The 20,510-nt window shown below is 46.4% G+C and overlaps 1 protein-coding gene across 1 annotated transcript; it reads left to right on the top strand.

Moving 5' to 3' along the window:
- The first annotated feature begins 1,474 nt into the window (after positions 1–1,474).
- On the top strand, positions 1,475–20,407 carry UROD (uroporphyrinogen decarboxylase). The gene is made up of 10 exons (XM_015408272.1): positions 1,475–1,606; positions 4,346–4,458; positions 6,472–6,551; positions 12,354–12,416; positions 12,542–12,739; positions 13,503–13,664; positions 15,064–15,201; positions 17,390–17,490; positions 18,471–18,537; positions 19,399–20,407. Exons 1-10 carry the CDS (start codon positions 1,521–1,523, stop codon positions 19,585–19,587), a joined length of 1,197 nt encoding a protein of 398 aa, XP_015263758.1. The 5' UTR covers positions 1,475–1,520; the 3' UTR covers positions 19,588–20,407.
- The last annotated feature ends 103 nt before the right edge of the window (positions 20,408–20,510 follow it).

The following is a 20,510-nucleotide window of genomic DNA, read 5'->3' as shown; positions in this document are numbered from 1 at the left end:
CAGTAAATAACATGGGACTTACTTCTGGGTAGTCCTTCTTAGGATAGCTTCTTAAATTACAGCAAGCCAGATGCTGTAGTGCTGTAAGTCCACAAATTCAGATCTTAGTATCTCCTATTAAAGATCTGAAAGGCAAAGCTCATGGACCTGGACACATGTTCTGACTCAATTTAAGTCTGGACCATGTCCAAGGGCTTTTAACAGGTTTCTGGAATGTGTAAGATAAAAAGTAATATTTGCTGGCTATTTTAGTATTCCATCTTTGTTATGAGAATGCCTTGGAATTATGAACTCAGACATGCCCAGCACTGCGGAAGGATGTCGCATTGTTGCGGAGCCTGTTCTCAAAAGGCCAAGTTTACACTTCAAGACATCTTCTTCAGATTCTGGACACTGGGAGTGATGGATCACAGCACAATGTCCTTGTAAAGCTGCAATCCTAATGCTATCCCAAATTATCTAGTCCCTATGCCAGAGTAATGCAGAAATATGCCAGCATGTGTCAACAAAGATGAACTGACATAGCACCCCACTGGCTTGCTGGTGTAAATCCAGCACTGGTTTGGCTGTACCAGCGGAGTGGCCAGAAATGGGCAGTGCTAGGGGCATGCCAGGGGAGAAGTAGGATTGAGTGCCCTGGGCACCCTCAGCCCACTGCCATAATGTTACACAGCAAAAAAAGCTGGCAGCGCAGTTTAGCATATGGACTAAGGGCCTAACTATATGTTATGTTTTCCTTGGGATCCTCAGGTTGGCTGAAGAGACATCTTTGGGAGTTCTGATGTTTCATGGGCCCAGATCGAGTTGGGACCACCGCCTGAGGGGAAAGGGAGCTTTGATCTTCCCTAATGTTTCCCAGACTTGAAATGGCCATGGGCAGCTGTTCTTTACCACATTGGTGTCTCTATTTGTACTGATTAGCTACATGGTACATTTCCCCAACGGGAAAATCAATACATCGATATATTTTCAGAGTGGTCAAATCCATGGAGACTTAAATCCAGAGAATGAAGCTGTGACCAACCAGGGTTAGCTATAGTGTCACTTCCCTTGTTTATGAAAGATCCTCCGCCAGTGTCACCTTCCACTACTGCTGTTTCCCAGTAGCTACCCTTCAAGGACTCCTCTGTTCCCTCACCATTGGAACTGCCCATTCTCTTCTGCCGAGGTGGCCCTTGATCCCCCAAGAGTTGGATGCATTCTTAGTCTGGCGTCTCAGGTATGATCTGAGCCGGTCTCCTTTATTTTCCAGCCTCATTGCTGGAAACCATGAATTGTTGGGGGCTTGGTGTGCAGCTTCACGTCTCTCACACATTGTGTGACTTTTCAGTTGATCCTCAATCATGACGCTGGTCGGGGTTTCCCCCTTTTTTCATAGAGACCTGCTACAGCGAGCGTTACGGTAATTCTTGTCTGCTAAACGAGGCAGCAGGGGGCGGATACCGCGGGCACCAATTGGTCGGGCCAACTGGGTAGGAATCCGGAAGTCGAGAGGAAGGGGGGAAGCGGTTTTCTCCTCTATGGAGGGGCAGGGAGGAGAGGCCGGTTCAGGCAGCCGCAGTGGCGGCGAGAGAACCAAGAGGATGGAACAGAATGGGGCGATCGTGTGAGTAGCAGCTGTGGCAGCACTCCTGGGGCTCCTCGGGCAGCACGGGAAGAACGCGGTCAGCTTTCCGGGCAAGGAGTGGACTCATTGGTTTAGGGGTGCGGCATGGGATGGAGAGGTTCATTCGCTGGAACATGAATATAGTATGGCGGCGGCGGGCAGTTTGGAATGGAGCTCCCACTTTTTCCTTCCCCTTCAACATTTTTCATAGCTGCAGGAAAGTAGAAATTCGTCCGCGGGTGGTTGTTGTTGTTTTTTTTTTGTACTGATGGAGAGATTAACCTGTTGAAAGTCTGCCGAACACAGTTCGAGTCCGGTGGCGCCTTTGAGACCAACAAAGTTTTATTCTGGGTATCAGCTTTCGTGTGCACTGCACGCACACGTCTTCAGATGCGTGCACACGAAAGCTTATACCTTGAATAAATCTTTGTTGGTCTCAAAGGCGCCACTGGACTCGAACTGTGTTCAGCTGGTTCACACCAACACGGCTGCCCACCTGGATCGGTGTTTCAGCTGTTGAAGACACAGGAGACCTATCGGAACGGGGAGAGGAATGTTTCAGGTGTAGAGCCGTATTGGGCTGCAGCAGAAGAGCTAGATTCGAGTCCAGTAGCACCTTAGGGACCAACAAGATTTTCTGGATATGGGCTTTCGAGAGTCAAACCTCCCTTCGTCAGATACAAGTAGAAATGGAGATCCTAGTCAGAAGGTGGAAGGGGTGTTGCAAAGAAGGGGGTCAGGGTGCAAAGGTGCAATGCAAATAAATAAAATGTTAATCCTACCAAGAAATCTTAACTCTACAGTCCTGGTGTTTTAATACTTGGGGGAAATGTTTACCTTGTTAGTGTGTGAAGAGGCTCCTCCTTGCTGTGCCCTCTGTTTTGCAACAAGTACCAGAGACGGGCACTGATGGAGGACAGTTTTGTCCTGCTTCATGTTGCCTTTTCTTACTACTAACACATGCTGGTAAAGAGCAGGTTATGTTGGAGAGAAAAGTCAGAGACTGGGATGGCTCTCAGCATTTTACTTTCCCCTCCCTCCAGTTTGCTGTCTTCTTCAGGTGCTGTAGCAAAACCGGCGTAGTGCAACACCTCTGTTGGGCTTCTTGTGGTGGCCGAGGGACCCATTTAGTGTCATAGAATAAAAAGTTTGTTCATTGTTTAGTAAACAAGATTGCTGTGAGGGAAAACAAGGCTGTGTAAAATAGATGCTTTCAATCACTCTAAAGCAACAAGATAGAATATGGGGCTCATTCTGTGCAGTTTTCTTCATTGATGAAGAAAGGTGCTTTCATGAAGGCTGGCCTGCTGTAATCACACAATAGCTGAGTGAAGGAAAATTGGGTTGGGATGAAGCTGTAGAAGGCAAAATATTTTCTATGTTGTGCAAAGGATTATTGCTGTTTCTGGCCTACCTGACACTTCCATCAGATTGCTTGATGCATCTCACATCAATACATTTAGCTGCTCTTTCATGATTCTGTTGAGGGTAGTGGAAGAACAGTGGAAGGATCTCTCCATTCACACATATTTATGAATAATGCTTAATAAATAACTGCCACCTCTTGCTGGCCTGCTTATAATTACCTCAAAATAAGGTGGTGCAATGTTTGTGCGCAGTCTGTCAGAGAGAGCTGTGGTCATACTAGAAACTAGTGCCTCTGCTGTGCCCATGCCCCTTGTCCTCAGTTGGTCCTGCCTGCCACTGATAATGTAATCAGCAGCTCTTCTGTGGGCTGGAGTGAGGTATTTGGAGCCTTTATCATTCACACTAAGTACAGTAAAAGCTTGTATGAGGAAGCAAAGAGGTCTATGCTATCCCAGTTGCTGCAACTGTGTGTTTCAGGAAAGATCAGGGAAATGCAGGTGTGAGAAAGGAAATAATCAGTAAATTACATATTTTTCCAGGTTCTGGTTCTGTCGCATTGTTCTGGCCAAGCCACTTGTCACCAGTGTTCCCTCTAAGCTGAGTTAGTGTGAACTAGCTCACAGTTTTTTAGCCTCCAGCTCGCACATTTTTCTCTTAGCTCGGGAAGGAGGGCTCCAGAGCAAACTAATTCATGCAGCACCCAAATCGCTCACTCACAACTTTAATGCCTGTAGCTCACAATGTAGAATTTTTGCTTACAAGACTCTACAGCTTAGAGGGAACATTGCTTGTCACTCCCTTTTTTTCTCATAAGTTTAGAAGAGAATGCTTCATCAGTTGAAGAGACTGCTTGCTCCAGAAGGTGCTCATAATACATTCATGCATGCAGGGCCAGAGCTGGAACAGAGCTGTGGGACACCTGCATGTGTGATCTTAGTGGCTGATGCACAGCTTACAGTCAGAAGATGAGAAAAGACTTTAATTTGAGGGAAGGCTCATAGCATACCTCTAAATGCTTGTATTTCCTTCCTCATTGTGAAACCAGAAACACAGCCTTAACATCCAGGTGGAACTGAGCACTGGCATCTTTAGTGTTATTAGAAAATGGATACGAGAAGCATTTGATTGCCCCAGTAGTACTGACTTGCCATCATAGGCATGTTTATAATGTTGGGAAGTGGTTTTTAAATTCATGAATGTGGACCATCTTGCTTAGTATTTGGGAAGCAGGGAAATGTAAGGTTATGATCTACGCAATTGAGCAAAAAACTGCAGATGACTGTTTCATCATCCACAGCGGGCCTGAGGATACACAACAGAGTGAGAAGTGGAGACAGTTTTCAGGCTAACTCTTCTGTTTTCCTTAATTAGTCCCACAGGATTCCCTCTGCTGAAGAATGATACATTCCTTCGAGCAGCACAAGGAGAAGAGACTGAATACACCCCAGTTTGGTGCATGAGACAGGCAGGAAGATATCTCCCAGGTAAGTGAGGAACATTGCCAAAATGGAATTTTGCCTGTTAAGGAATACCCACCCTATTTGAGGTACATTACCTTGGAAGAGAAGCAAGTTTGTGCTCCTGTGAGACGAGGTCCTTTGAGTATTACCCATTTTGCCTGTTACACCAATTTCCTGCAAATTTGATTGGTATTTTTTCCAATTAATAATCAATTAGTCTTAGGTTTCAGTATAAATTGATTATTGGGTTTTATGTTGATCAATTTATTAGGTAGCTTTCAGTTAGTGGGGTGGGAGAGAATGGGGGTAGATTTACTTAATTTTGATTTCCTCTGCTAATTTGACTGATGAATTAATTGATTAATCTTTAGTTATTGATGAATTGATTGGAGATTGAAGTTGTAACTAAGATATTAGTTAGGAAGTTAATTATTAGTATTGTTAAGGAGGGAGAATTACTGTTATCGGGGAGGGCAAATACCTCACCAACACCGGGATACGGGGGCTTGCCTTGCAATGGCCAGCCTCCTTCCTTCAGGGTCGGGGACAGAGGGTGGCTCTTGGGGGGAAGTTATCCCAGCGGCACCACTAGCATGTGGTGTTCTGCAGGGAGTGATTCTCTCCCCCATGCTGTTTAATATCTATATGCACCCCCTCACCCAGATTATCCAGAGATATGGGCTGGGTTGTCACCAGTATGCGGATGACACCCAGCTCTATCTACTGATGGACAGCTGCCTGGACACGGCCCCAGGACATCTTGACGAGGTGTTACAGGCTGTAGCTGGATGGTTACGACAGAGCCAACTGAAGCTAAATCCATCTAAGATGGAGGTCCTGTACCTGAGTCGCGGGGGATTGGGTAAGGGGATTGGGTAAGGGGATCAGGCTCCTTCGATGGGGTTCCATTGGTGCCTACGTTGAGCGTGAAAAGTCTGGGGGTGTTCCTGAATGCCTCCCTTTCCATGGAGACCCAGGTCACCACCACTGCCGGGTCTGCCTTTTTCTATCTGAGGCAGATCAGACAGTTAGCCTCATATCTTGCTCCCCGAGACTTCGCTACAGTGACCCATGCAGTGGTCACTTCCAGATTGGATTATTGTAACTCTCTCTACATGGGGCTGCCCTTGACTCTGTTCCAGAAGCTGCAGCTAGTGCAGAATGCGGCAGCAAGGGTGTTGATGGCAACGCCTGTGTGGGCTCATATCTCAACTGGTGCTGTGTGAACTGCACTGGCTGCCTATTGAAGTCCAGATCCGTTTCCAGGTGCTGGTGCTTACCTTTAAAGCCCTATATGGCCAGGGGCCAGCGTACCTTTGAGATTGTCTCTCCCCATATGAGCCCCAGAGGTCACTGAGGTCTGTAAATCAACATCTGTTAGTGGTCCTCAGCCCCAGGGACGTCGGACTAGCCTTGACCAGGGCCAGGGCTTTCTCGGCCCTGGTCCCTGCCTGGTGGAATGAGCTTCCATATGAGATCAGGGAAAGACGGAGCTCTTCCACTGGGCATTTGATTGAGGCAGCGGACGTCCCGTCCCCCCCCCAGCTTCTCTGGCCCTAGTTTCTCTGGCCCAGCTTTTCTAGGCAATTGTCCACTGGTGACCTGATCTTGATTGGTCATCTGATTACCTCTATGTTTACATGGTATTTTATGTGTAAATTGTTGTTTTAATACTATTTTGTATTATTTAACTCTTGTACACCGCCCTGAGCCCATTTGGGGAGGGCGGTATATAAATCTAATAAAATAAATTTGTCTGAGAAAAGGATATTGTCAAGGGCAAAACCTCTGGAGGATTCCAGAACTGAGTAGTCCAGTTTTAGTGGTCGCCCTTAAAATGAGCGTGGGAGAAACCAACTTTGACTGAATTGACAGTTTCTGTCCTGTGTCTTGGAAATTTTCCTTGCAAAATCTCTCTAACTAATATGGTTAGCTTTTTTTGTTTCCTAGGTCCAGTTCTTCTAGGCTAGGCTCCATAGGGATTTCATGCCCTCTGAAGAACATCTTCTTCCCAGTAATTTTCTGACCTTTTTGCAGAGTTTCGTGAAACCCGAGCAGCTCAGGATTTCTTTGCTACGTGTCGTTCACCAGAGGCCTGTTGTGAACTTACCTTGCAGGTATGTGGAACTGCTGGAGGGAGACTTCCTTGGCCTGCTAGAAAGAGTCTCTTGTACTAAAACAAGGATTATTCTTACTATCAGCCCTTGACTGGAGCTGATTATACCTGCATCAAGGTTGGCAAAAATTCTGCCACAATGAAAACCCAATTCTGTTCGTAAGAACATATCAGTGTTGACATTTGCATTATATATGCAATGAGGTGATCTGCAACAAAATGTGAAAGAGGTGCAGGTCCTGTCCTTTCAGCCTTCCTCTCCACCCCCACCCATAAGTCTCAGGATTTCTGGCTTGAGATTTTACCAGGCTTTATCAAAAGTATACATTGCTGCTATTCTTTTTCCCATTATTGTAAGAAGTAGCAGCAAGCCGCATGAAAGTCTGCTTTTGGCATTATTTTGTGTATCTGAATTGTGTGATAAAACTATAAGGCCATCCTATGCCACTGTACAGGAAACAGTATTTTTGTGCATTCCATGCAGAGGGGTCCAGTGCCAGTGAAGCCACCCAGTCTACGACGTGATCCATTGCATTCATTTTAAAAAGAAAAGGCTGCCTTTATGCCCTCGGGGCTGTAAAAGTAGCATTTAGTATATTAAAGCACTACTTTTATTTTTCAGATCTGTGAACTGTTCTAATACCATTCTTTGCTTTTTGCCTGATCCCCTGAGACCATTTCAGGCCAGGAATACAGTGCTTGGGGAAGGCTTAAGTCACCTCATGATCTAAATTGCATACTTGAGAATGAATGTTTAAAAGGTGCTGAAGGGCTACAAGCACATAATTCCCAATGCACCTCTGGTTTGGCCCTGAGTCCGTCTTCTCTCTTCAATTCAGTTGTGCCAAGGACCTTCTCCCTGAGGTGGTGGCACACCTTGCAGGCATGGTGTCATCCTGGCTATAATTTGGTTAAGCTGAGCACCTTGCCTCTACCTACTATTTTGTCAGTTTGCCTCTGTTTATTCTGCAAATATGGTCTTGCAAGATGCAAGTTTGGCAAAAGATTGGCTGGTCATGAGCCTGAGGAAGACAGACTGAGGTTGACAAATAAAGGCTTCTGGAGCATGGCATCTACTGGGGCAATACTAGGGAGCAAAGCTCGTTGTGGATGAAGACAACGGGCCCTAGAAAGGTTGGGTGGGTGGTAGAAAGAAAGATAGATAAAGAGATAGAGGGGTTGGGAGAGAGAGAGGAAGGATGGAAGGAAGGAAGGAAGGAAGCAAGGGGGAGGGTGGAGACAGAGACAGACAGTCAGAAAGACAAACAGACAGGCAGAGATGGAGGGAGGGAGGATGAAGGGGGGGAAGAAGTCAAAGCGATGGGGAGGAAGGGAGGAAGAGTGAGAGAGGGAAAGAATGAAGGGAGATAGGGAGAAAGGAAGAGAGCGAAGAAGGGGGGGTAGCAGTGACGCCGCTGCCGCCGCTGCCCCCCACCTGCTCCCCCTGGAAGGCTCTGAAGTTGGGGGGGGGGTGGAGTGGCGAAAACGGGCCGGCGGCAGCTGGCTCAGCACCACCACTGCCCCTCGCCTGCTCCCCTCGAAAGCTTGTGAAGGTGGAGTGGTGAAAATGGGCCCGTGGCGGGCGGCTCAGTGCTGCCGCTGCCCCTCGCCTGCTCCCCCCGGAAAGCTCTGAAGTTGGGAAGGGGTGGAGCGGTGAAAATGGGCCCATGGCAGCCAACTCAGCGCCGCCGCTCCTCGCCTGCTCCCCCCAAAAGCTTGTGAAGATGGGGGGGTGGAGCGGCATAAATAGGCCCGCGGCAGCCGGCTCAGCGCTGCCGCCGCTACCCCTCGTCTGCTCCCCCCAGAAGGCTCTGAAGCCGGGCGTGCAGGAGAAGTGGCGCGGTGGGGCCCGTTGCTGCCCTCCCCCCTCACAGCGAAGCAGGCCGGGATGCCCCAAGGCCTAGTAAGACCAGGGGCAGCCGCACGCGACGTACCAGCAGGACTGCTGGAGGCTATGGCAGCGGCAAAACGGGGTGAGTGAAACAGGAACTCTGTGGTGAAGCAGCCCAGCCAGAGAAGCCCCGGGGAGACATTTAAATGTCTCCCCGCGGCCTCCGGGGTGCTCCCCGCAGATGGTCATGTCCTGTCCGAGGACCAGAACAGATTAAGCCAAAGACAGTGGCTGGGGCTGACATGGGCGGGACTTTGCAAAGCAGCCAGCCAACCCAGCCAGTGTCTTCTGACTGGTAGTTGTTGCGGCCAAACACTGTTGCCGCTCATCGAATGTTGTGGGACCAAAACTCAATTATTATAGGGAGAGATTTGACAGTATTGGATCACAGTCAAATAATAGGCATTCCATTTATAAACTTTGCCTGTTCAGTTTATAGCTATGCCAACCATTGCTTGGAACCTCGCACAGACTGTTCTTTAGGAAATAGGTTTGAGCCACTTTTCCCTGAAGGTGTAAACCTCCTGTCCTATGGACTTCTTAGGGCTAAACTACACAATACATTTTTAATAGGTCTCCTAGACCCAACTCACTTTCCTCACAGTCAAACAGCAGCTGCGGCGAATGTCCTTTTAAAAGTCTGCAGGGGGCTGATTCGGCTCAGGGCTGCAGTGTCGGGGGGAGGGGCTTCTGCCTCCCCCCATTTTCCTGAGCTGAAGTGGCCTGAGGGAGTCACTTTCTCCATTTTGGAGCTGTGCATGCAGTATTCTATGCATGTGCTGCTCCTTCCCTGGGGGCTCCTTTGGCTTGGCAAAATGGCTCAGGGGAAGGCAGGAGCCCCTATGTTGCCATCCCAAGCTGAATTGAGCCCCCGCCGGCTTTTAAAATAACATTCCTATGATTGAGGGGAAAACAAATCTGGACTCAACTCATTTAAAAAATGAATCGTGTAGTGTGGTCCATAGGTTAGCTGCAACTGATTAATATAAAAATGCACTGGTAGAGTTACAAATATTATCTAGGAAGTGTTGTGAAAGAGGATGTCAAACCAGTCAAGAGATTTGATAGGAATGTTAGACAGTCTAATAATGGAACACTTCCCTTTCCATTAGGCACATGAAATGTTTGGCTGAGCAGTATTAATACTTATGTATCTAACTGCTTATTTCAAAACTGATCATGTGTTGTGTTGCTAGAGCATACTCTCAAGTGCTAACCTTACTGTTTCTTTCCTTTTTATTTATTCCCTTAAAAAAATTTTTTTGCCATCAAGTCAAGCTGACTTCTGTCGACCCCTAGTGGGGCTTGAAGGCAAGGGACGTTCAGAGGTGGCTTGCCATCACCTGCCTCTGTGTCATGACCCTGCTATTTCTTGAAGGTCTCCCATCCAAATACTAGCCAGGGCTGCTTAGCTTCCAAGATCTGACGAGATCGAGCTTGCCTGGCCTATCCAGGTCAGGGCCTTTTTATTCATTCCCTTTGAACATGCACCTGTCCAGCTTGTTTTTCCATAACAAATCACATTTTAAAATAATGTTTCCTCTGCTGTACTTTGATGCTTAATTGGATGTTCTCTCTATTTCTGCTGTTTCCAATCCATTTTTATTGTAGTTTTTTCTGTATATGTGACATTAATATCTTCAGCTTCCCTTTTTCAGCTGTACAAACTGCTTTGATGTGTTCTTTCACAATATAGTTCTGAATGTTAAAGTTACTATTTTAGACACATTTGTTAACCTTTTCCCCAAAGATTTTTTTTCTCCACAGATGTTTTTTCCTTTCTGTCTGAAGCTTTTGTTAGTGGCTTTCACATTCCCTGCTCTTTGTTCTTGTGTGAAAAACACTGCTGGCTATCTCCCCACTTCTTTCAAATTCTATTTATATAATATTTCCTTCTGCTTTCCCTCATTTCAGTATGCTACCTTTCAATATTTTGTTCAATATTTCTTATCTGTTTGACATTCTTTATGACTTCTAAAATGAATGGCTTGTGAATTAATTTGAACATGTCTTTATTGTAACTTTAGCACCTTTTTCTGTTAAAACAATACTTTTATTTGTGCTTTTTTAGCTGCTTCTGGGTATCTTCCATATTTTTGTTATATAATTCTGTACTCTCATTTCTGTGTTTCCTGGAAAACAGCTATCTGGTTTTCTCTTTCAGTCCTGCAGGATTAGCTATAGTTTCCAAATGTAACAAAATCAAGGAAAGTTCTGTTCTTCAATTCCTTGTCAAAATTTCCCCACCATAGTTTTTTACACATGATCAGGTATTTTCCTTCAGTGTTCATAACACTTTCAACTTTAATTAACTGTGTGCACGTGTTAAAGAATGTGATCATGAGGACATCTAATTTTGTACTGTTTGGGGAGGAGAATTGGAATCCATTCCCACCCACCTGCTATCAAAGAGTAGCACATTCCTAGAAGGAAGTGTCTCTCTCTGGTGCAGTGCAAGAGATGTAGATTGCTGGATCAGGAGATGATGGGTGGGTTTTGGGCCAGCCAAGAGGCTTGAAACCTATCTGATCTAGCTGGGAGGTCAAGCTTTTTTGCCAGGCTCTCCCTACATCTGAACTTCCCTCACTGGATCATGGACAGTGGCAAGGGTTTGGCACAGCCAGAGATCCCAGGTGGCAACTCCCTCTCCTCCGTGTAAGCTACAAGGAGTACCATTCCTTCAAGGTTCATATGTATGTTGAGGAGTGGTGGATTGTGTCAGTGGATACATGATGTTAAGCATGCATCCTCAGCTCAGTTTGCTCAGTGCCTTGAGGTCACAGGCTTCAGGGCAGCTTGTTTGCACAACCCTCATATTGTGACAGTTTTCAAGAGTTTGAGAGGCACCAGGGGATGTCCTTTCACCATACAACAGGAGCTTTTTACATATGTAGGAGAGGGCAGTTGTGGACCAGGTAAAGACGTTTTGGGTTTTTGAGGTCCTTGGCAATAAGCAGTTGTCAAGTTTTTCTTGCTATCTTGACTGTTGTAGCTGTACAATTGACTTCTGTTTTATTGGGTGGATTAATTTTTGTTACCATTTTTTAGACAGTGTATTCATTACTTTGTAAGCTGACTTCAAAACTTTGTTAGAAAGTGGCGTAGAAATGTACACCTACCCTCTTATAGGGCTAGGTGTAGTTCTCTCTGAATGAATAGCACCCACTTCATAGTTTTAGGGTGTAATATTGAAGCTTTGATTGAATCTGAATGTTTTGAAAACAAGATAGTAGAGGTAAGGCAGGGGAGATGTGGGTTTCTGTGCCAGTGGAGTTGGATTAGGATTCTCTTGTGAAGCATATGTTCTTCTAAGGCCCTGTAGGAGGGAAGAATGTGTCATTGGTGCTCACGAAGCTGAAAAGCCAGGCTGGCTCTGTGGGTAGGCTACATTATCCCAATTCACATTCACTGACTTCAAATGGGGAGAAAGGGAGAGGAGATGCCATGGCTCGGTGGTAGAAAATCTGCTTGGTGTGCAGAAGGTCCCAGGTTCAATCCCTGGCATCTCCAGTTAAAAGGATCAGGTAGCAGGCGATGTGAAGTATCTCCACCTGAAACCCTGAGGAGCTTCTGCCAGTCTTGAGTAGACAATACTCACCTTGATGGACTGATGATCTGATTCAGTGTAAGGCAGTTTCATGTGCTCAGGTGTGTTCAGATGGAGTAAGCTGACTTGTGTTCAGGTGTGCTCAGATGGGGGGGGGTACAGAATGGCAGCTGTTCTGCTTCAGCACAAATACTGTTCCATTCATGTTTCTCTTTGGATCCAGAGATCTTGCAGATCTTGCCTTTAGATTTTCAAATACTCTCCCTGCAGTCATATTTCCTTTTTTTCTTGTGCATTTACAATTGCATTTACAATTGCAAACTGAAAATAAATTGTCACATATTCTTTGCTGTTCTTTCTTTCAGCCACTGAGACGTTTTCCTCTAGATGCTGCCATAATCTTCTCTGACATTTTGGTGGTCCCCCAGGTAATACATGCTCAGGAACTAGGCGTATCTCATATAGTACTACTTGCCCCTGCCCTGGTTGTTCCCTAGAGATAGATTCCTTGGGCACTGTATGGGTTGTCAGCGGCATCCTGTTTTCCTGTCAGGCACTGGGCATGGAGGTGGTGATGGTGCCTGGCAAGGGACCCACCTTTCCCGAGCCATTGAAGGAGGTGGAGGACCTTCTGAAACTCCGACAGAAAGTGGATGTGGCAGCAGAACTGGGCTACGTCTTCAAGGCCATCACACTGACACGGCATAAACTGGAGGGGAAGGTGCCCTTGATTGGGTTTTCTGGTGCACCGGTGAGTCTGATACTTTGCAGATGTTGGACTCTGAGAGACCTTATTAAGGCCAACGGGGTGATGGAGACTGAAGTATTGTCAGAAAGTAATTGTGGCATGCTGTCCATCTGTGTTGCTGCCTGAGGCCAGGTGGATTCTGGGTTTTATGGACTCATCACTGCAACATAGCAGAGAGAAAGAAAGGTGTTCTTCACCTATAGATTTGAACACCCCTGGTCTCTCCTAGACTGATATGGCCCAGACTTCATATCCTACCTTGCTGCTCAGATGTGTTTATGGGTTGATTGATCTTTGTGGAACTGGTGGGTGGCTATTACTATCTTGGGCCCTTTGTTCTCTTTCATTTCCATTATTTTATACTGGAAAGTAAGAGCAGAGCAGTACTCAGCGCTGACCATCTCCTCCTACCTGTTGTTTAAGATTGGGAAGTGGAATTTCTTATTTCCTCATTAGGTCAAAATGACGAATGTTTGATTGAATTTGAATACCAAAAGTGGGAACTATTGAAGAGAAGGAGCATAAGCCCTTGAGCAGTTATTTTGTTGGGAGAAAATTGGGTAAACCTTGTTGTGGGAAAGCAGTTTAAGGCCAAAGGCAGTTTCTGGTTTGTCGGAATCCAGCAGGGTCAGTGCTTGGTTCCAAACTGAACACACAAATGGTTGAAGAAAGGTATATTTCCAGATTGAGGCTGGTATGGGTATGGAGGGAGAGGGAATTGAAATCTTGTATGTTCTTCTTTCACTTTCTATTATCTGCCCTTCAGTGGACCCTGATGTCCTACATGATTGAAGGCGGTGGCTCCAATACAATGGCCAAAGCTAAGGCCTGGCTCTACCGGCATCCTGAAGCCAGTCGCCGTCTGCTCACACTATTGACAGATGTAATTGTGGATTACCTGGTAGGACAGGTGGCTGCAGGTGCTCAGGTGAGTAGGGAAAAGATAAAACATTAACTTCCTATTTGGGAGGAGCTGTGAGTCCTTTAGAAAACTCTTGCCACAAGCATGTAAGCATTGTGGTAGACTGAACAGGAATACATCTTCAGTAACCTTTACCTGTTGTGGCCAAGGCACTGAAGAAACCAAGATAAATGAAGCTGGTAAAGATTTCTTTCAACAAATCTTAAGTCTTATGATTGTGACCCTGTTCATAGAAAGCAACCTATAATACAATGTCTGCTAGCTTTCAAAAAGTCAAGAGCAAGTTTTAAGCCTGTATAACTACAAGTAAAAATCTGAAACCAGATTTCCTTCAGTTTTGAAGGTATTAATCTTGGGTTGATGGCACAATATGTAATACAAGACTATTATTGCAACATGCTCTTTCCCTCTGGCCACTGTGATCCATGCGACGGTCACCTCAAGGCTGGACTACTGTAACGCTCTCTACTTGGGGCTGCCTTTGTCGCAAATCTGGAAGCTGCAGCTAGTGCAGAATGCGGCAGCGAGGTTGTTGATGGGCCTCTCCAGGCGAGACCACATCCGACCAGTGCTGCATGCGCTGCACTGGCTGCCTATAGCATACCGGATTCGTTTCAAAGTGCTGGTGCTGACCTTTAAAGCCCTGAATGGCCAGGGTCCGGCCTACCTAAGGGACCGCCTCTCCCCGTACATTCCCCCAAGAGGACTGAGATCGGGGAACCTCCATCGCCTGGAGGTACCAGGCCCCCGAGAAACGAAGCTGACCCAAACCAGGAGACTCGGGCCCTGCGGGACTTAGGGCAGTTCCGCAGGGCCTGTAAGATGGAGCTCTTCTGCCAGGCCTTTGAGGGGGAGCCGCCGCCGCCACTGTTCCATCAATGATATTCCAACCACCTACCCCATGAATGAGGTAGATGTCGCCCAATAGTGCTGAGAAATATTCTTCCTGGTGCTCCTGCAGTGAAGAACTTGGCCGCCAGTGTGGGACGTCGTCCATCTTGGTTTTTATATAAATTAATTGAGCACCAAATTTTATATTGGATATATTTTTATTATGCGGTTGTTTTGTATTGACATTTTAATTTTGTAAGCCGCCCCGAGCTGAACATGGGATGGGGCGGGATATAAATCCCATAAATAAATAAATAAATATATTGGAAACATGAATAAAATATGCAGCCTGCTTTATCTTATTCATATTTGTACAGAAGTAAACTCCACTGATTTCAATGGAATTTCCAGGTGTGTGTGTTTGGAACTGCAGCTTAAGGCTATTTAAAATGCAGAACTTGTTTCCATTACGGAATTTTAGATTGTTTTCTGGATTTGTTTGGCCTGCTCTGTGGTATTTATAGAAGCTGGCCAGGAAGTGAAGAACTGATTCCTTAATTCTCTCTCTTGACAGGCTCTCCAGCTTTTTGAGTCACATGCAGGGCACTTGGGGCCAGAGCAGTTTGCAGAGTTTGCCCTCCCGTTTATCCGGTCCATTGCCAAGCGGGTGAAGAGCAAGCTGCAGGAAGATGCCCGGTCTGCAGTGCCCATGGTAAGAGGGCTGTTTCCTTGAGGTTTCTCGCTGGGTTCTGGGCATTAGCAGGTTGTAAAGACAGCCTGTCCGGAACTGACTCTGCATTGGTACAAAATGTCACACAGTGGGTATGTAGAGGGGTGACTGTTGGAGCCCACTCAGTTCATCCATACCGAGTCTAGGCTGGATAATGCTGACTTTGTAGAGGTAATACTTAGTCCTTGCAACCCATGTTCCCTCTAAGCTGAGTTAGTGTGAGCCAGCTCACAGTTTTTTAGCCTCCGGCTTAAAAACTTTTGTCTTAGCTCAGGAAGGATGGCTCCAGAGCAAACTAATTTCTGCAGGAGCCAAATCGCTCGCTCACAACTTTAATGCCAGCAGCTCGCAAAGTAGGATTTTTGCTCACAAGACTCCACGGCTTAGAGGGAGCCTTGCTTGCAACAGAAGAAAGCTTCTGCTTAGGACCATGCTTCTTTTATTAGGCTCCTGTTGTGAGAACTGAGGAGATAAACACTCCTTACCGAAAATAAAGTCCTCTGTTACAGACCGGTGGAGAGCCCATGAGACAGGCCACTGGGCTTCCTAAGACTGAGCTGTGAACTTTAGAACCGTCATCGTTGAGCTACCTGCCTTGCACACAGCCATTCACTAGGGGTGGTTCTCTCATTTACCCAACCAGTGCTGGTAATCCTGGAGCATGCCTCTTTCTGGGAGAATAGTTGTTCTAGCTTGACTGGAGGTGGTGTAGTCCTAGAGATGGGAGGGTCGTGGGCTGTGCCCCAAGTCCTTTGCTACTTCGGGGTCTGAGTCAAAGTTAGCTGACTTTAGAGATGGCTGTGGGGTAACCAGAGGGGAAGTGGGGGTGGGGTTTTCCAGACTGTTGGTATATGTTGGTCTGTCCACTGTCTGCGCCCTCTGCCTTTCTTCTGTCTTTGTGTTAACGTCTTTCAGGTTGAGGCGGCTGAGCCCTTAAGGTAAACATTTTTTGTTGCAAACAGTTGCAGTACTCTGTTTCACCACTAGAAGACAGCAAAGCTATCCTAACGGCCAAACCCAGAAAGTTAAAGCTCTGGCTGTAATAAAAATTGGATGTTCCCTTCCCTCCTTGCAAGAGACCTGTTTTTGTGAAAGGGACCGCTTTATACTAGAGCGGATTCAAATCTACTGGGGGCGGGGGTAGATTCTGGTGGTAGAGTCCTGTTGGCTGCAACAGCTCCCTGCTTAGCAAGGCGTTTTAATGCTCTTGTGTTGGTCCCCAGAGCTTCTTCCATGAGAACAGAGGAATGAGCTCTCTGGAGTAAGCAAAGACAGGTGCTGGCCCCGGTGTTGCAGTTCCCCTTTTTCCTGGAGCCAGAGGAATTGGCACTTTCCGCATTTGTGTCTGTAGGATTTGTCAGTGACTGGAATATCATTGTGGTAAAGCTCTACAGAAGGAGCTGGTGATGGTGGCTCTGCCTTGGCTGCCTTGTTTTGCCAGGGTGCAGAGGTCCAGAGCTGCCTTGCAGGGAGGACCTACTGTTGACACTGATGTTTAACACGGGCCTTTGGTTGTCAATCACCTTTCAAGCATATCCCCCCCCCTCCCGCGCAGTTCTCCACGTGCCAACCTTTCTTTCCTTGACAAAAAATAAAAACATGATTTGTATAAAGGATGGAAAACAGGTAAACTTGTTCTAGTTAAAGAATTTGGTCTTTGGTATAGATGGGTTATCTACAGGTAGGTGGTGATAGTATTGGGTGGGTGATGCTAGTATTGACAAAAGCTATAGAGTTTGGAGTGATCTCCTTTAATAGACCTCTGTATGTTCCATGTTTCCATGCCATACAGAATTTGGCTATACTGAGGATCTCTGGGTTTTTATTTTATTTTATTTTTTATTTTAAGAGCTGCAGCTAGACTGGTTGGCAGGAATAGGTTTATGGCTTTATGTCAAGCAAAATAGGGTTGAATGGTATGTTGTAACATTGGGGGGTGGGGATGATCGTAAGATTTTATTGGTTGGGCACAGGAGCTCTATATATCTATTTGCTCCTCCCCCTGAAATTATGTAAAATAAGCAGATACATGCAAAATGTGTGTCAAGTATACAAATAAGTATACAAATCGTAGAGCTCAGCTTTTCTTGGGTGCTGAACATGAGATTCTCTATCATGAAATAGGCACAGCCATGGCCCAAACTTTGCTATCCTTTTCTCCCCTCTCTAGATTGTCTTTGCCAAGGATGCACATTATGCGCTGGAGGACTTGGCAGAGTCTGGCTTTGGAGTGGTTGGGTTGGACTGGACCATTCGCCCCCAGGAAGCTCGGTAATGAGAAATCAGCTGTCTTCCCTTGGGGCCTGTAGAAGGATACAAAGCATTCCTGAAACACTTTCCTTTGTGTGTTTATTTTCCTCAGTATCATATCCACTCAGTTTCTCAGTAATTTGTTCCTAACCTCTCCTAATGCCTGCTGGAGAAACATCATGAATCATTAGTCCAATGAGAGGGCAAGGGGCAGATGAGAAATACTAGTTAATAAGAGTGGAGAGAGAACATTAGGTGAAGCCTGCAAGCAACTAGCAGCTATCAAGGCTAGGTGCTCTTCTGCCCAAGGCCCAAATCCTGCTCCCATGCACTTTCTGTACAACAGGCTGGTTTCCCAGAAGGCTGAATTAGAATAAGGGATGACAACAGCAAAACGTCTCGTTGCCCTGCCCAGGGGAGACCAGTTCTGTTCAACTACTTAGAAGTACATACTAGGCAGGACACCAAGTAAGAACTGGCTAAATTCTGCCCTGCCAGATCAGAAACAGTTTTACATAGTTAAGCTTTTGAGCAGGGGTTAACCAGATGTAGCTGCAGAGGTCCCAAGTGGAGCATGACAGAGATGACCCTCCCTTGCTGTTGGCTCTAATATCTGCAAGCAGGGGCATTTAACTGTTTTCAACTGTTGTGGCTAACAGCCATTTATCTTCCTGTTTTGGAACCATCTGGACTAGTGACTTCAGCATTTTGTGACATAGAATCATAGAGTTGGAAGGGGCCATACATACAGACCATCTAGTCCAACCCCCTGCCCAATGCAGGACCAGCCTAAAGCATCCCTGACAAATATTCATCCAGCCTCTTCTTGAAAGCTGTCAGTGAAGGGGAGCTCACCACCTCCCTAGGCAGCTGATTCCACCTTTGAACCACTCTGACTGTGAAAAAGTGTTTTCTAATATCGAATTCAATAAAACGTTTCTTTTGCTTGAGTGCCTAAAATGCCCTTCCATGTCACTAATGCAGCTTTTCCCCCTGTTCAGTCAGAGGACAGGAAACAATATTACTTTGCAAGGCAACTTGGATCCATGTGCCCTCTACGCACCAAAGGTAAGGAGCCAGGCTCTTCGTGGAGGGGGCAGGGGGCCACAAGCCTGTAGATTCTTAGCCCTTGGTTGCATTCTGTGAGCTGTCTCCCCTACAGAGCTGTGAAGGGTAAAGACTCCAGCAGAACTTTTGAATAACTGCATGAGGTTAAGACCTCTGGCCCAGCCCACGGGGAGAAGCCGCCTTCCTCTGCTATGGATTGCTTGTATTACCTTCGCCTATTTTATGTTTTTCTGGCTCTCTTCCCGGTAAAAGGTCTTCAGGTCTTAGAGGGAGAGTATGGATTGTATCATGAATTAAGAATATAAGGCACTTGTGGCTCTTCTCTCACCTTGTCCCAGCCCCACCACTGCAACTTTTGCTGGGGGGGGGGGAATTCAGTGGTGTCTTGTGGCATTTTCTCCACAAGTGCTGCAGTAAGCGGGGGGAGCTGGATGAAATCTCTTTCATTCCCCCAGAGGAGGAAGTGCCACAGAACAAGGTTTCCTTTTCTTTACTGCAGCCCATCACATCTCTTGGGAAACTGGTCCACAAGGTTCCCTTGACTTCTCAGGATTCCGGGGTGTTTTGTTTGGGGGGGAGCCTTAGGGGGTAGCTGAGAGTGGTATTTCACAAGTGCTTTTGCTTTCAGTTCATAGAGTACACCTGTATGTGAAAACCTGGCATTTGGAACCAGCTTAAATAGGATACCAAGTGCAAGGTGAAAAGCTGCCTGACCATCCTTTCCTGTATGGTTGGAGACTGGCAGCTTCTTTAATTGCAAGTGGAGGCTGCCTGACCTAGTTGCTGAAAGTTCAAGAAGCTGTTGTCACTAACCTTACTGTGGCTCCATTGTTAACACTAATTCTTTGCCACTTTTGTCAGGAGAAGATTGGGGAGCTGGTGAAGAAAATGCTCGATGGGTTTGGCCCGCAGCGTTACATTGCCAACCTGGGCCATGGCCTTTACCCTGACATGAGCCCAGACCACGTGGGAGCCTTTGTGGATGCTGTACACGAGCACTCTCGCTACCTCAACAAGCTGCAGAACACCTTGGGAAACAAGTCTTCATGATGGATGGTGGACAATACACTGAGCAAACTGTGCCAGAAGGCAGTCAACCGAGATGAGCTTGTTCATGAAATAAGTCTGAAAGCCTGTAGTCAAGACAAGCACGATTAAAATTGCTTCTGCCCTCCTCATCCTGGCATACTGCTTGAAGGGGGGTAGGCTGACAAAGAATAGGCGTAAACATGGTTTATGCATAGCCTTGGGGGCAGGCCAGTTCACTGCTAAAAGTTACCTGTGAGAAGCTGTTGCTGGATGTGACTTTAGCCTAGCCTCTTGTGGAAGACAGCACATTTCCCTCCAGAGTTCGGTGGATGTGGTCCTCCTAATGAGCTATAGCAGTCTGTTCCTTGCCCATCAAATGCAAGAACTGTTAGAGGAACAATATCACACACACACACACACAATTTGTACTCTTTGAGTTTGTCGTGGCCATCAGCTGCAGCAAATGGAAGGGGTATGTCAGATCACACTGAATGGGGTGATATTTGGAACTGTTTCCCAGCTAGTCTTTGGCTGTGTTTTCCCTCCTTTAATTAGGATGTGAGCTGGGGGGAAAGGGAGCGAGTTCTAGTCTCACTATCCTGCAGTTGGTCTGCTATAGTCAAGGTTTGTACCCACACAAGCCATCGCAGAAGCTGGAAGAGTGACATAAACAAGGAGGAGGAAAGGCCCTCAGCATAAGATGGACAGTGGCTTCTATTGAGGTGGTCAGAATGAAAGTTTAATATGTAACAAACTTCAGTTCTATCTGCTCACTGGAAGGTAGTTTGGGTACTTTGTTCACAAAATGATACAGTCAGCCCCTTTATTAGTTTCTAGCCATGTGCCTCACGTTCCTGCTGCCTCCTTTCTGGGAATGTGAGAGAAAGTCATCACTTTCATGGTTCTCTGTGATCTTTTATATAATATGAGAAGTGCTATGAGTT

The sequence above is a fragment of the Gekko japonicus genome, unplaced genomic scaffold, assembly GCF_001447785.1.
Source record: "Gekko japonicus isolate JY-2015 unplaced genomic scaffold, Gekko_japonicus_V1.1 scaffold258, whole genome shotgun sequence".
NCBI lineage: Eukaryota > Metazoa > Chordata > Lepidosauria > Squamata > Gekkonidae > Gekko > Gekko japonicus.
The sequence above is the reverse complement of the archived record's forward strand: the minus strand, read 5'-3'. Positions and strand labels throughout refer to the sequence as shown.